This window comes from Eublepharis macularius, chromosome 12, assembly GCF_028583425.1.
Source record: "Eublepharis macularius isolate TG4126 chromosome 12, MPM_Emac_v1.0, whole genome shotgun sequence".
NCBI lineage: Eukaryota > Metazoa > Chordata > Lepidosauria > Squamata > Eublepharidae > Eublepharis > Eublepharis macularius.
Window position 1 is genome coordinate 23470018 of NC_072801.1, and position 16633 is coordinate 23486650.

General features: G+C 48.0%; 1 protein-coding gene across 1 annotated transcript in view; it reads right to left on the reverse strand.

The window, feature by feature from the left end:
* The window catches only part of ADAP1 (ArfGAP with dual PH domains 1), a 70914-nt gene extending 57723 nt beyond the window's left edge, over positions 1-13191 (reverse strand). Inside the window, exons 1-2 of the mRNA XM_054993056.1 lie at positions 12748-13191; positions 4051-4181 (exon numbers count right to left, since the gene is read on the reverse strand). Of these exons, the coding sequence (XP_054849031.1) occupies positions 4051-4181; positions 12748-12832 (216 nt within the window). The 5' untranslated portion in view covers positions 12833-13191. The remainder of the gene's footprint in view (positions 1-4050; positions 4182-12747) is intronic.
* Between the last annotated feature and the right edge of the window lie 3442 nt (positions 13192-16633).

Here is a 16633-nt window from a genome sequence, read left to right on the forward strand (position 1 = left end):
GGGACTCCTAGACTCAGTGGTATACCAGAGTCTACCCTCTGAACGCTGCCATTTTCTCCAGGAGAACTGATCTCTGAAGTCTGGAAATCAATTGTAATCCCTGGAGAACTCCAGGCTCCACCTGGAGGCTGGTAACCCTAGCACATATATGGTAAAGCATCAGTACACAGGCCCCCTTCCATTGAGTCTGCCCCAAAACATTACATTTTAACGGATATTCATGTTAAAAATTAACTCCTAGGGCCCTTTCATTTTGTCCCTGGCAAAACTTCTCAAGGGAAACAGCTAATATTTTATCTCAGCAAACTGAAAATGGAGATATCTTTCTCCACCACAGTCCCATATCCCAGGGACAGTAGCCGATACGAGAGTGCAGTGGAGAAAGCTGTGTCCCTTTTATGTTTGCTGAGGTAAAGTTGTTAGCTCTTTCCCTTGAGCCATTCCCCACAGAAAAGTGGAATGGAAAATACCCAGAGCGTTTCTGCAAAGCATAATTTAAAAATCTTTATTTTCCAGACAGCCTTCGGAGCATTTGGCTTGAGTGGACGTCTTTTAGACATCTTTTTAAGAGATTCAGACTGCTGCAATAATATCCATTATTATTAGATGCCTGCTGCTGTTTTATTTTATTCTGAACTGCTTTGGGGGTGAATTTTCTAAGCTTTCTGCTGCTTTTGAGCTCCTAATGTATGTTTTCTTGTGTATTACATTGCTTATTAAATATCTCATCATTAGGGTTGCCAGATGGGTTCTTTAAAAATACCGGAAAGAGGGGTGGGGGTCCCCAGAACTCACCAGAGTAGATTTCTTTGTGCACACACACTCCTGGCCCTGGTGCAATGATGTCACTTCTGGAAGTGATGTCATCCACCCCATGCAAAGGTGGCTGGATGGCTTTTGCAGGGGGCTCTGCTTCCTGAGGGCCCAGCTGTGGCATACTCCCTTGTGCTTACCCTTCTGGCACACCTCTGCCAGCTCAGCCCTGGAGGGCCACCGCCGCAGCAACAGCGGTGCCTCACAGGGCGACCCTACATCTTATCAGTTTGCAAGACATGAGCAACGACAGGACATTTTGGAGGTCATTAATTCATAGGGTTGCCATAAATCCAAAGTAACCTGATGACACATAACTTACATCAGTTGCATCAATTTACACACTGTAATTATTTGTTTTGAATACTCATTGTTGGGCTACTGATTGTAATTTTTGACATTTGTTTATTACACTTTTATCCCTCCCCTCCTCTCCCTCCCAGGGCAGCACCCATGTTTTTTCCTCTTCTCATTTTATCCTTATAACAACCCTGTTAGGTTGGCCGAGAGACAATGATGAACTCAAGGCCTATGAATAAGAGTCATGGTTCTCCCCTCCTCTTTTTCTTTGTCACAATAACCCAAGTTAGGCTGAAAGAGAGTGCAACTGTCCCAACGTCTTCTCAGGCCTAACGCAGCATTTTAACCCCCCCCCCCACACACACAGAGAGAAACCCTGTGGCTGTCACAAAAATACTGTTTGTACTGTAAGCAGCTGCACAACAAATGCTCTTTCATTATACAGTTTCTCTAAATAAATCAATAAGGAAGGAAGGTAAAAAGGTAAAGGTAGTCTCCTATGCAAGCACCAAGTCATTACTGACCCATGGGGGGAAGTCACATCATGATGTTTTCTTAGCAGACTTTTTACGGGGTGGTTTGCCATTGACTTCCCTAGTCATCTACTACACTTTACCCCCAGGAAACTGGGCACTCATTTTACCGACCTCGGAAGGATGAAAAGCTGAGTCAGCCTTGAGCCGGCTACATGAACGCGGCTTTTGCCAGGATCGAATTCAGGTCGTGTGAACAGAGCTTGGGCTGCAGTACTGCAGCTTACCACTCTGCGCCACAGGGCTCTTTTTCAAGGAAGGAAGGTAGGAACCACCTATATGCCTTTAATTGGGTTAGGCGTGAGGAAAGATGGGGGAAATGCCTGAGGCTGCCACTGCCTGAAGCAAGAAGGGAAATCCCTGAAGAAAATGGCAGCCATTCTCATCTGAGGCACCTTTCAGAGGCCTGGTGCAAAGGAATGAGGTGGTTATGAGGTGGTAGGAGGGTGACCAAAATTGGAACCCCCCTCTGCCATGGAAACTCATTGGGTGACCTTCGGACAGTCACATATGGTCAGCCTAACTTACCTCACAAGGTTGTTGTGAGGATAAAATTAAAAACTATAGAACAATGAAAAAGCTGCTTTGGGTTCCCACTGGGGAGAAAGGCAAGGTATAAATGAAGCAAAAATATATATATATATTTTAAGTTCCTCTAGATCAATAATTTCTTGTTAAGCAGAAACCTAGAGGATAGAAACTACTCCCCATGGGCTACCTTTATTTGGCTGGGCTTTTTAAAATGGTCTTCCATGCAACCATGTGATTTCCCCATCCCTAAACAGTCTGGAACAGCTCCTTCCACCACCTGCAGCTGCCAACCTTCAGGTGGAGTCTGGTGATCTCCCAGCATTACAACTGATCTCCAGTCTACAGAGATCAGTTCCCCTGGAGGAAATGGCACTATATACCCATGGCACTATATACCCTTCTAAGGTCCCTCTCCTCCCTAAACCCCACCTTCCCCAGGCTCAACTCCCAAATTTCCAGGAACTTCCAGGAGTTGACAACCATAACACCACCACAGTTGGCAGAGGTTCAGCCCACTTTAATAATGATGATGATGATGATGATCATCATCATCATCGCCGGCAGCAGGGTTTCTGGTGCCTGCAGCCACCCTCCCATGCGCGCGCGCCCCCAGACTGCATGATGTCATCATGTGATGATGTCATCACGCAGCAAAACCGGGGCCATTGGCCGGAGGGTGGCTGGGGTAGCGTGAGGAGGCTGCCCAGCTCTGCACGCGGCCCCTGGCCCACGGCGGCCGCACCTGGCTGGGGGCGTGTGGCGGCAGTGGCGGAAGCACGGGCCAGGCACGTCAGCTCCGTGGCGCGCACCTCCGCCCCCAGCACCCCCTCCAGCGCCCCAGCACCCACCTCAAAGGCCCTGATGATGATAACAACAGCACTTATATACCGCTCTTCCAGACAGATTAGTGCCTCACCCAGAGCAGTGAATAAGTCAGTGTAATTATTATCCCCACAATGCAGCTGGGGAGCTGGGGCTGAGAGGAGCGGCTTACCCAAGGCCACCTACTGAGCTCATGGCAGTAGTGGGATTCGAACCAGCAAAGTGCAGATTCGCAGCCAAATCACTTAACCACTATGCTACTGCAGCTCTCCTCATAAAAGAACGTAACAGGTTCCTCATTGTATTGGGCCTCCAGTCCGCAGGGTGGAGCTAACTGAGGACACTGACTAGGGTCAAACATTCGCCCCCAGTATGGCAACAGCAGCACGTGGGGCAAGATTCTTCCTCTCTACATGGAAGTGTACAGTTTAGAAAGCAGTGCCTTTTCTGAAACAGCAGCTAGACATGTCCCTTTCTTTGCCTTGGCTTGGTAGACGTGCTCCGAAATAGCTAAGAGCAACGGATGCAGCTTACGATAGCCTGGGTCACTTTGAAAGGAGACAGGCCAAGAATGAGGCAGGTTTCAAGCCACACAGAAGGTGCACGGAGACTTGATATCATCTTGGGGGGCACTGAATTATGAGACTTCTTCACTTGCACAGATGGCAAGAGAGCTCAAACTACGACACCTGATTAGGCAGTGCAGACAAGGACACTCAGCCGTTATTAGATCACTGTCCACCGAGAAGACCCGTCATAGCATTCTGTCCCTGCGTCTCTGGACACAGGGGAAATCTGGAAGGCTGCGAGAAGAGACCAAATTAAATCTCTCATCTCGTCATCGGTTTGAGCATCCAGTGTCATAACGGCAAGCAGCGACAAGAAAAGCAGACAACGCCCTAAGCAGCCCCAGCGTCTCAAGGTCAATCAATGAGATCCTCGGAGCCTGTGGATATTTGAAGAGCACACCCTGAGCTCCGTTAAGGACAGTGGAAGGACTGGGTGACTGCCTCTGCTGTGTTCCATCCATCCCCTCGTGCAAAGAGCATACCTCCACCTGAGCATCGTCCCATTCATCCAAACGGACAGATTTCACTTTGCTGACTTGCGGGATGTTGCGGTGAATTCCTGAACAATTTAAACAGATAAAGATTCCTAAAGTATGAGATGCCCAGTCTGGACCTGCAAGACAAAATATATATATATATTTTTCTCCTAGTTTCATAGCATAAATCTTTTGAGCAAGAAAACAGGACGTAAGAAAATAATGGCACATATAGAGAGTTTATAGCAAGAATTCTTAAAAACAACCCCATAAGGTAGGACAGTACCTCCATATGGCTGATCAGGGAGGCGGAGAGTGGAAAACAACAATTTGGCCATTTCCACACAGCTTACCTTCTTCCGGAAAACAGCATCTTCACGTGCGAAATCGCGCTAGGAAGACACTGTTATTGCGCGAAAACGCACAAGAAGACGCTGTCTTCCGCAATAACAGCATCTTCTCATGCAATTTCGCATGATAACAGCATCTTCTCGTGCAATTTCACACATGAAGACACTGTTTTCCAGAAGAAGGTAAGCCATGTGGAAACAGCCATTGTCTAAGGGCCTAACAACATGCTACAAAGCCTTTGGATTGTGTCTGGGTTTGCCACAAAAGCTTTCAACAGAATGCGAATTGTGAGTTCCCATATGCTCTACATCAGTACCCCCTCCCCAATAGTGCCTCCCAGAGCTGTTTCAGGTTGGGAAAAGGTTGCTAGGAGGGAAGGCTTAAGTGATCTCTCTCTCTCTCTCTCTGCCATGGTCCCATTGTGAATCACGCCTCTGCATGCCTGGGAAACTGAATTCCTGGCAGGGGACGTACGACTTAGATCGGAATGAAAGTCTTTGTGGTGGAACCTGACACAACCCCCTTTGGATCTCTTAGCCCACAGCTAAGAGATCCAAAGTGGGCAGCAGGATTGGGTGCCCCCTTCCCTCTCTGGTAAGCTTCCTCTACCCCAATCTGCTTCAATGGTGTCAATCATTACATCGGAACGAGCATTGACCCCATTGAATGACAGTCAGTTTCACCCTTAACTACAGCTTTGTGTGTGCTTTATGTGCCGTCAAGTCGCCTCCGACCTATGGCGACCCTATGAAGGAAAGACCTCCAAAACATCCTATCGTTAACAGACTTGCTCAGATCCTGCAAACAGGAGGGTGTGGCTTCCTTTATTGAGTCAAGCCATCTCGTTTTCGGTCTTCCTCTTTTCCTACTGCCTTCCACTTTTCCTAGCATTATTGACTTTTCCAGAGAATCTTCCCTTCTCATAATGTGACCAAAGTACGATAGCCTCGGTTTTGTCATTTTAGCTTCTAGGGAGGATTCAGGCTTCATTTGATCTAGTACCCACTTGTTTGTCTTTTTGGCTGTCCATCTACAGCTTAAAAAAAACAAACTCATGAAGATGGACTCTTAGTGTATCGGCACTGTCTACTCAGACTGGCAGTGGCTCTCCAGGGTCTCAGGCGGAGGTTATTCATATCACCTGCTACTTGATCCTTTTAATTGGAGATGCTGGAGATCGAACCTGGGAGCTTCTGCATGCCAAATAGATAGACGCTCAACCATTGAGCCATGACCCCTTCCTAGGAAGGTGTTGCTTTTAAAACTTTAACCCCCACGTTATGTCTGCACCAGCCTATCCATAATGAGTCCAGAGTGGCAGTGGAACCTGGATGAAGAACTTCTTCCATGAGTGCTGTCAGGGCCAGCAGACACTGGCTGTCAACGAGAGATATCAGGGTTGATCTCTCATTCCCCAGTGGGAAAAGTGCAAGGGGGCCAGATGGGGGCGAGGGGAAATCACCTGTGCAGTGGAGGAAATGGAGTGCAAGCATGCACGCACTCCACCATCTGCAACTGCCACTGGGAAATGAGAGATCGCCTAGGAGCCCCTGGGGGGAACTGCCCCATTTCTAAACAGAAGAAGTGCTGGAGGAAGCACAACCCAACTCTTTCTTGCTCCCAGCTTTTAAAAAGGGGCATGAGAATTGCACCTGTATGGTGCAGCCAGCCCACGCAGGGCTAACACCCCCAGCCACCACATAACATTGGCACAGAGATTCTGTAAGGCAGGAGCTGTCTATGGCCTTAAGCACAACATCTGGAGAGCTGCTGCAGCACAGTGGTTAAGTAGTTCAGCTGTGAATCAGCACTCTGCTGGTTGGAATCCCACTACTGCCATGAGCTCAGTAGGTGGCCTTGGGTAAGCCACTCTTCTCAGCCCCAGCTCCCCAGCTGCATTGTGGGGATAATAATAACACTAACTTGTTCACTGCTCTGGGTGGGGCACTAATCTGTCTAGAAGAGTGGTATATAAGCGCAGTTATCATCATCTCTCTGGAAAATCTTTCCTAAGCAAAAATGCACCTTGTAAAAGACAGTATTTCTAAGTGACGCAGAATGCATATGAAATTTTGCCAGCCCTATTCATTTATGCATGTGGTTCAGTGGTTTTTAACACCGCTTCCCCGCCAAAGACCATCTCACAAGCACAATCCTGCGTACCCTCAAATTTCCACAAGTTCAATACCCCAATTCTGCAGCAACTCATTATGAAAAGGAGCCATTCAGGTTACAGTGCTTCTGTTTAATGAAAAACTTGACCCCTCTGCCCACAGGATCCAAGCACAGCTCAAAGAGAAGATGATAATAATTATGCAACCCAGGAATTACCCCAAGAAAATACTGAAAATCCAATGAGAGAGACATCAACCTAGAGGTAATTAAAACAGAATGCACACCTAAACCAGGGCTGCTTCCACACACATTGGATAATCCACTTTCAATACTCTTTAGTGAACATTTGAAACTGATTTTCCATGTGTGGAACAAAAAATCCACTTCAAAAGGATTGCGAAAGTACATTGAAAGTGCATTATTCAACGTGTGTGGAAATGGCCCAGGTGTATTCTCACTGCCTTACACAATCCTAATATTACTTTCAAATATAATGAAACTTCAATATTTTTTTAAATACGCATTTCCTGAATACCTGCTTGGGACAGTAATTTCATATTGCTACAAATCAAAACTGTCATATTGGATTTAAGATAGTGTTGGGTGTTGGACTGGTTATGTACAATTCTTGATCGCTGCATGCAAGTTTACAAGCAGCTGAATGTCTGAACTAACTCCACCAAGGAGTGTAATTTTTAGATGGAAGCCCCAGAAGCAAAGGGGCCAGATGGGGGCGAGGGGAAATCACCTGTGCCAAGGTCCTCCCACACACTTCTGAATCCACACCTGTGTGACTACCCCACCTGTGGTATTTATCCCTGTGATGGCTCATTCAACCCTGCGCTCTGTCACTGTACGGCAAAGTCATGTATGCGGCATGTCCGAATCCATCTCCCAATGCAATTCTTAAACGGAGTCCTTACGTCCTTTTGAGCCCACTGATTTCAACTGATGTAGAGAGGTACAGCTCTTGGATTCGCACCTAAAAGATGCAACTTCTTCACACAACCCCTTAACAATGATTAATAATCCATGAACATGCTGTTTGTCTGTTAGTGTCGAGCAGCTGAGCTTTGTTGCAAGACTTCTGTTAAGTGAGGGGAATATTTTGACAAGAGGGCTCAGATCGACTGAGTCAATCTCTTCCTTCCTTCTTGTTCTGATGTTTGCTGATAAGAAGCTGAGAAGTGTGTCTGTAGGTTTCTTCTTATCCCTTCAAGCCCAAAATGTCATGAAAACCAAGAAGGATTTCAAACCCTTCTGGTCATTGGAGGAGTTTCTGGATTTTAGAACATTAGGCACCAGGCAATCCTTCAACTCCAAACTTTAGAACCATTGTGGGGTTTCAGACGTGCATCCCAGGAATGTATTACTCATCTGTTTGGCAAAATGGAAAAAGCCCCCATCAAGCCTTGATGCAGTCAGGTAACAGATGCGGGAAAAGAGGCCGCTTGCTAAAACAACAACGGTTACTATTTTGAGGTCACAGTAAAAATCTAACAAGTGAACAAGACAAACAGATGCTTGCAAACGTACATCGCTCAAGTCTGGGTCTGGGGTGGGGCTGTGGCTCCATAGTAGGGAATCTGCTTTGCACAGAGAAGGCTCAGTCCCCCGAATCTCCATTCAAAAGGATCAAGTATTAGGTGATGTGAAACACCTTTCCCTGAGACCGTGGAGAGCTGCTGCCCGTTAAAGGAGACCAGAGTGGCCTTGACAGATCACTGAGCTAATACAGTACAAGGCAATTGCGTGTGTTCATGTGTGTGCTGCTATAACATGGCAGAGCTGCTGTAGCACAGTAGTTAAGAGGTTGGGTTACAAATCAGCGCTCTGCTGGTTCGACCCCTATGATTGCCATGAGCTCAGCAGATGGCCTTGGGTAAGCCACTCCCCAGCTGTATCGTGGGGATAATAATGACACTGACTTTGTTCACTGCCCTGAGTTGGGCACTAATCTGTCTAGAAGAGCAGTATATAAGCACACTGTTGTTGCTGTGGTTATTAGTATACTGAGGTCAGGTTATATGGGACCTACGGCAGGATTTCTGCCGATCTCCCCACAAGAGGTGATTAAAGCTACATCTGGGCCTGGTTGTTCCATGTCAATCACAGTGTGAAAAATCACTGAAAGGCACCCATGTCCTGCAGAAGGCAATTTCATCACTCACTCTTTCACTGGTTTGCATCTGTGAACCACGGTTTCTCACAACTAAGGGAAGCACTTTCAAAGAAAAAAGCCCAAATTAAAATCAGAGGCACACTAACACCAGGTAACTTTATTCCTCCTGTTTCCTGCATAAGCCATCATTCTCTTGATTATTGAAAGAAACTAGCCCGAAGTGGTTATTCATGCAGAGACACACCGACAGAGGCCGTTCCTCTGAAAAGGGCAACGCCGCTGCATCTCTGCATCGGAAGTCATCCAAAGTCACACTTGATGCAGAAATGCATCAAAAATTATCTGCCCCCAGCAGAGGCCGTTTAGAAAGAGGGCAGGGACTCATACAGAGATGTATTGTCACTCCTCTCCGCTTGTAAATGTTGGGGGCCCACGGCCACCTTTAAATGCGTAATCACTCAATTTCATCATTCCATTTAGGAATTACTGCACATCAGGAAGAATCGTCACAAAGCAGCCAGAATCAGGCTTCGCAAATCAGGTTAATACAATTACCCTGCAATAATTAGTCAGCAGGCAGGAAAATGCACAGGTGGAGCAGAATAGCTGCGTGAGACTAACAGGAAGGCCACCAAGCAGATCTTTAGCCAGGCTTTACACTAGAACATGTTACTAAAGCATGGGACACATGCACAGGAGCAACTCCACTTCTCAGGTTAACACATTCATGCAGGGCTTTTTTTCTAGGAAAAGAGGTGGTGGAACTCAGTGCGTTGCCAGCACAAGGGGCAACTCCTGGTGGGAGGTGGTGCCCCTGGTACCACATGTGCACGCGCAAAGTGCGTGCACGCTCCCAGGACCTCACAATGACGTCACTTTGGGTCAGCTGGAACATGGGGTGGTTTTTAAAGTTTAAATCGCCCTCCATGAAAATGGTCACATGGCCAGTGGCCCCGCCTCCCTGATCTCCAGACAGAGGGGAGTTTAGATTGCCCTCCGCGCCGCAGTCTAAACTCCCCTCTGTCTGGAGATCAGGGGGTGGGGCCACAGGCCATGTGACCATTTTCAAGAGGTGCCTGAACTCCGTTCCGCCGCATTCCAGCTGAAAAAAAGCCCTGCATTCATGCAGCGTCATTTAGATGTTGCACCCAGGATGCTTGACAGCTGAACTGATGAACCATCTCCACAGGAAAGGCAATAAGATGATGTCAAACTGATGTTCTCTCCCACATCTGTGATGGTCCATTTACACAAAACACTGATAACTCGTGTTGCAGCAAACAGGCGCATGTGAACCAAGCTCTGGGAGCTGCAAGCTCAAGGTTCCAGGGTCTAGAAGACAGACCCCATGTCCTCTCTCTCTCTCTCCTCATCAGCACAAATCAATAAATATTTGCTTTCAAGAGGGAAAAGACTAGGGGGACAAAACACCAACGGCCCATACAAGACAGGCAGTCCCTGTAAAATTGTTATTACACAATGTTCAGGCAGGATCTGTTAGAGAAAGAATGTTTTGGAGGTCTTTCATTCATAGGATCGCCATAGGTCGGAAACGACTTGACGGCACATAACACGCACACAGGCAGGATTCAGAGGGAATGTTTAGGTTGGGTTCAGAGGGAAAGGGCTGGATCTCCTGGATGCTGCTAGCCATGGTGCTTCTTCCCGGTGCAAAGGAGGCTTCTCCGAGTCCTGACACAAGAGACTCAAGGAAGGTTCCTTACATCAGACGAAAGTGCCTCTGCTAATGGAACAGATCCGCTAATGCAACCCACCCTTTCTCTGGGGGGCCCCATAGCAGCTCTTTGGCCGTCCTTGCATCGTTTCAGTCGCTTATGGAGGTATTTTTAAAACATCCTTAACCATCACAATGCATGGGTCGGTGGCTGCTTCATTCAGAGGCACAAAGAGGCATAGAAATATGCTGAAGAACCAAATGAATCAAGGGTGACTGTTCTGGGGCAGGTGCTCATTGGTACAGGGGTTTCTTGTCGACTTCCCTGGTCACCTGAAGTGAACAGGCAGGCAGGAAAGCACTACAAAAGTTCCTTCCCCTCCCTTTTCGGCTACCAATGATTACCCGTAGTAATGCGCAGGGAGGCTGGCTAGTGAAAGCATCGTTGGGTTTCACAGCTTCTGAGGCCTTATTGCCCTGACCTGCAAAGCATTCCTCTAACACACAAAGAAACATTTCATAGTGAATCTTGAAATACTCAGAGAGGCAAAACAAACAAACAAGAACTTCTTTACCAGTGTCTCAGAAGAAACAAATCTCTGTCATTTCAGTTAAGACTGTGCCATTTGTATTTTTCAATTTAAAAATTCTATTCATAGATCTAATAGTGATACGTAGCCCTCCTGTGTAGTCTAAGAAATCGACAAGAAGAAGCAACCCACAGCCAAAGTATACGTTTCTGTGAACCTGGGCTCAATATGACATTACGGGGTGGGGTGGGGATTACCCCGCTCCAAATAACTGTGTGTGCATGCACAAGCATCACATTAAAAAATGCATGAAAACAGGAGGGGGGATAGTGAATGGCGGGCGGGGGGAGGAATCAATTGCATCGGTTGAGGATGGGAAACCAGGCAATGAAGCAGAGAAAAAGGAGAGAAAGTGTAAGGGGGCGGGGAGGGATTTCCCTACCCCTGTGAGTGCTCCACAATCTGCCTCTTGTACAACGGCATGAGCAAACAGCACCATGCAGATAATGGTACGTTCTTCGCTGCACTAGGGGTGGGTGGGAATATCAGTCAAGGCGAAGGGTGAAGTCCACCAAGCCATGTGCCAGTCAGAGGCTGGCTGCCAACGCCCGGTACGCCAGCGCCTTCATTGATTTTCATCTCTTGCTAGAGAAGGAACTCCAGATGAAAGAAAGAGAATAAAGCTTCTTTGCCCTCTGCCCCTTTAACAAGGTCAGGGTTCCAGAGGGCTCAGGCACCCGCTTTGGCCGGGCAAGGTCCCAACCCACAACATTGCCAGGCACAGGGACAGGCCCTGTGTCTTGACACCCCAAAGAACACACTGCCAGTCAAAGCAGACGATAGCTCCATTCCTAGAGGGCAAATGCACATGGGTCCAATTTCCTCGCCACCAACCCTCTCTCGCTGCCCACCGATGCTTCCCTAGCTAGCAGGCACCCCTTTCCCCAGCTTTCCCACAGAGGATCTGACCAGACATGCACTGCAGTTCGTAACAGACATGCTGCTGAGTTCCAAAGTCGCTTCTTGCGATGACATCAGCATCCACAGCTCAGCCAGAGAAAGATCAGGGAGGGAGCCAAGCCATCTCTCCCCTGACTCTTCCTTCTCTTCCTTCCAGACCCTGTGGTCTCTTTCCCTTGCACCCAGGATGCCAACTTTTTTCTTTTTAATGCGCCTTTGCACCTCTGCTTGATTTGCAGATGTTAGCAGAATTGCCTGCCGGCTGATTTCTACGTTTCAAGTTCAAGAAAGGCATAAGACAGCAAGACGGGCAGGGGTCTGTCCCTTGGTCCGTTGGCAACCCTAAGTAGTCCCTGCTTGCTTGGATGGAGGAAGGCATGAATATTGGACCATCCCTCTCAACACAGCCCCAATGATGAAAATGGAGATCTTCACCAAGCCATCCAAATGCTTGAAGCCCACCCCCCATAATTCCTATCAGCATATTTGATACCCACCAGCAAAGATACAATCCCTTCCATCCTCCCCCTGATTGTTTTTGGAGGGAGGGCCCCTAATCTCCTAAGAAGTTTTTGGGGTGTCCCCCCTCTTGACTACCAGCCCAAACCATCAACTCTCTTCCAGCTTCCTCTTTCTTCCTTACAATTTTGCAATAGTAGGGGGGGGGGAGGATGGAGACATGGGGGGCAGGGCTTCACACACAGCCACCACCCTAAAAGAGGAGGTTCAGTTACATCTATCCTGGCCCTGGGGGGGAAGGGGGAACACACTGAGCCCTCCTGAGCCCCGGGAGCTATTTGATGGGGGGAGGCAAGTCGGGGGGAGGCAAAGCGGCTGAGAGAAGGGAGAGGGCGTTGATGCTGCCAGCTGATACCCCAGTAAGAGGGACTCTCTCTCCATCCTCCACAGGGGTGACCGGACAACCCCCCCCCGCAACTCTCCCTCCTTACCTGGAGCCTCGCAGTCCGCACACACGTCGTTGCCCTCTTTCCGGAGCAGTTCCAGCAAAGCCTTCTTGCTCTTCTCTTTCGCCATGGGGGCTGTACTTGGGGGGGGGGGCGTAGAGAGCAGACTCTCGGGTCTGAATTCTTCCCCTTCCTTTTTTTTTTGGCTCGTCCTGAGCGATCTCCGCGAACCTGTGCTGGGGGAGGGGGCGGCGAGGCTTGTGGGGTGGGAGAGAAGGGCAGGGTGGGGGCTGCTTCGCGCACACACCCCGACCCCCGGGTCTACTAGCAGCACCTCGGGGGGGAGAGGGAAGGGCGGGGTCGCTCGCCTCCCCTTCCTTTCCGCAGCATCCCTCCCCCGAGGGCTCTGCCGCCGGCACAAGCAACGACCGCGGGCAGCCCGGCTCCGCACGGAAGACGGTTCCGCATTCCGGCACCCAGAAAGCTCATTCTGCCTCTAAGAAAGAAGGAGAAGATTCATCCCACTTTGCTGTCCCCGTCCCCGGTTCCACGCCTCCACGGAGGGCGGCCTGGCCCGAGGGCGACCCCTAGCGGCTGCCGGTGATTCTGACAGCCAGCGCAGAGCGGAGGAAGGGGCGCTCCTGATGGGCCAGGCTGTGCGTTGGCGTGGAAGGTTTAACTCAAAAGGGGGGGGGCAAGCAAAGGCTAAATAAGGGGTCCAGAGTTCCACAAAGGGGTAAGAGATGCGGAGATCTCCTGGAACTACAACATCTCCAGGGCACAGAGATCAGTTCCCCTGGAGAAAATGGCTGTTTTGGAGGGTGGACTCTGGCATTATACCTCCTCCCCAACTCTGGCTCTCCAGGTTCCACCTCCCCCACCCCCCCAAAAAATCTCTAGGAATGTCCCAACCTGGAGCTGGCAACCCCAAGGTGACCTGCCACTGCCTTCCTCTGCATAGAGGCCCTAGACTTCCCATCTAGGTACTTACGGACATCTCTGCTTAGCTTCTGAGATCAGGCTAACCAGGGCCACCCAGGTCAAGGCATAAAAGATTAGATCACTAACGAGTCTTTAAATGATTGAAATTAAGATTCTTAATGCGATGTAATTGCTTATGCTTTCGGAATGCTACTTTTCTCGCCAGAGGGAGCCCAGAGAAGCTTATGACTTTGTTCTCCCGTTCTTCCATTTTATCCACACAACCACCGTCTCGTGAGGCAGGTTAGGCTGAGAGTGACTGGCCCAAACTCACCCGATGAGGGATAAAGCAGGCTCTTACAGCCAGATAAAGAATCCAGCATCACAATTCCCATGCCAGATTTTCTAGCTGCTAATGCAAGATTACCCTACACTAACCCAGTTGGTTCAGGATAGCCCAATCTGATCATATCTGGGAAGCTAAGCGCTTGAAGCTTAGTATTTGAATGGGAGATCACCAGGGCTTTTTTTTGTGGGAAAAGAGGTGGTGGAACTCAGTGGGTTGCCCTTGGAGAAAATGGTCACATGGCTGGTGGCCCCGCCCCCTGATCTCCAGGCAGAGGGGAGTTTAGATTGCCCTCCACAAGGAGGGCAAGCTAAAATCCCCTCTGTCTGGAGATCAGGGGGCGGGGCCACCAGCCATGTGACCATTTTCAAGAGGTTCTGGAACTCCGTTCCACCGCGTTCCTGCTGAAAAAAAGGCCTGGAGATCACCAAGAAAGCCCAGGATTGCCTACGCATAGGCAGGCAATAGCAAACCACATTTGTTCATCTCTTGCCTTGAAAACCCTATGGGTCTCCCCTAAGTCAGCCGCCACTTGAGAGCACTTTACACGCAATGGAAGTTAGGAATTATTGACTGGTATCAAGCCCTTGACAGTTTAGCGACCAATAAATAGGATCCCCCCTATTGTTCCACTTGCTATTGAAATTCTGTAATGTGTAGAGAATGTTTATTTCTTGCACAGGGTTTTTCGTGTGATAAATTTTTGACCTCATTTTAACTGTGCGTGTTTTTTTAAAAAAAAATTTTTTAAATAACCCTAATAATTAAACCACACATGGTTGGAGGATAAAGCGAGGGCAGGGGGGAACCTCCATGAAATGAACTCTGTTAGAGGAAGGATATGTCAGTAAATAAGAATCAGCTGGTGACACAGAAAACCATAGGCAAACTGTGTCTGTGTTGCTAATTGGCACAACTTTATATTCATAATTATAATACAGAATGTCACCAATTAAAGGCAAGACAGAAATGCCCTTTCTCCTGGAGACGGATTCAGTCTCATAGGACTGCATATTAGTTTAAGTTTTCTAAAAGTCATCTGACTGTAGTAACTGATCTACTAGGAATAGGCATTTTTAAAAGAAGATCTGGGTTTAAAGTCCCTGTTTAGCTTACTGTGGAAGTTTATTGATTCTCTCCCTCTCCCTTTTTTTGGTCCCCTGTTGCTAAGCAATCCCTTTCTCCTCCCTACCTGCTGTACACAGGGGCCACCAAGAGAAATTTATATCTTGCAATAAAATCAAATAAAACCAGGGAACATTTCCTACCTTCAGAATCAAGACAAGAGGGAAGAGGGGGCAGAGGCGGAGGGGAACGTCAGGGCTCAGTCAATATTAACAAGCATCATTTCAAATACAAGAAACAATGCAATTTATAGAGCAATCTCATTCACTGCTATTGCTGCTGCCAGAACCAGATGGGGAGGGGAGGTAAAACAGACCCTCGACATCCAACACAGGTTTGAAGTAGCTGCACACCAGCCCGATGGAGGCCTTTATAGGGTGCAGCACCAAGCCATACAGAAGTTCCAATTCTCCCACTGCAATGCTTCTGTGGCTGTCCATTCTCCTCCCTTATTTGTTATAACTGTCTTAATTTTTGTCAATCTTTATGTTGTTTTATAGTATTCCAGACACTGTAGCCAGGCAAATGCAACAACTAATTTCTGAAGATGAAGCCACTCAATGAAAAGGCAGAAGAGCTGGCCAGGCTGGTTTGTTCTGATCCGCTGGCAACCCTAAAGAAGCACTTACGGTCAGGATGGCCATCTTTTCATTTTCCAGCAGGGTTTGCATGCTTTCTCCAGCTTCCAAAAAATTGCACCAGCGGTTACACAGACGTTTGCAAAGTTATCTGAACAGCCTTAAGGGCTAGATCTCTGCTGGGTTCTTTCTGATGTTTAAACTGAACGCTGAAATTCTTGGTAGGTTCTAACACTGCATTTTAAAAGTGGAGTTGCAAAAAACACAATACCTTGAGTATATTCAGTGCAGTCATTCGGCCACTGCAGAACTGGGGTACTGCCACTGGGAAAAGATACTTTAGGGATGCATCTCCAGATCTGCGTGTGTGTTGTGCTTTCCTGCACTTTCAACAATACTTTCCGCTTGTGGCAGCTTTGCAACATCTGAAAACAGTTGTAGCTCAGTGCAGGCTTTCGAAATTTGGCGTGTGTGTAGAGGGGGGCAGGACTGAGCCTGCTGCCCCTCTCTGGGATCCATAGGTTCAGCCCAACCTAAGCAAGCCCAATGCACACAGCTTTTCCCACACATTCAAATGGAGTATTTTGTACCTTTCTCGGCTGCAAGGGAAAATCTTCAATAAACCTGCAAAAATTTGGTGACATCTTTTTTTTTTTTGATAATTCATAGTAGGTCACAGAATTTAGCATTTCTAGGTGGAAAACAAGTTACTTCTTCCGTACTTTCTTGTACCACGTAGTATACCCATGTTTGGAATGTACATCAGCGCTAAAAGGCGTTAAGGCTCAAAGCACCTTAAAATGCCACACAGCGATGAATTCAAAGCAGCATGTCAATTGAAAGGTAATGATTCCGAGATGCCAACAACCCCCCAAAGAGAAATATCAGTAACTCAAGCTGACAAGAACTGCATCTTAAGCAAAATTGCCTGCTGTTCAAGAACAGAAAAAAGGACAAGAAT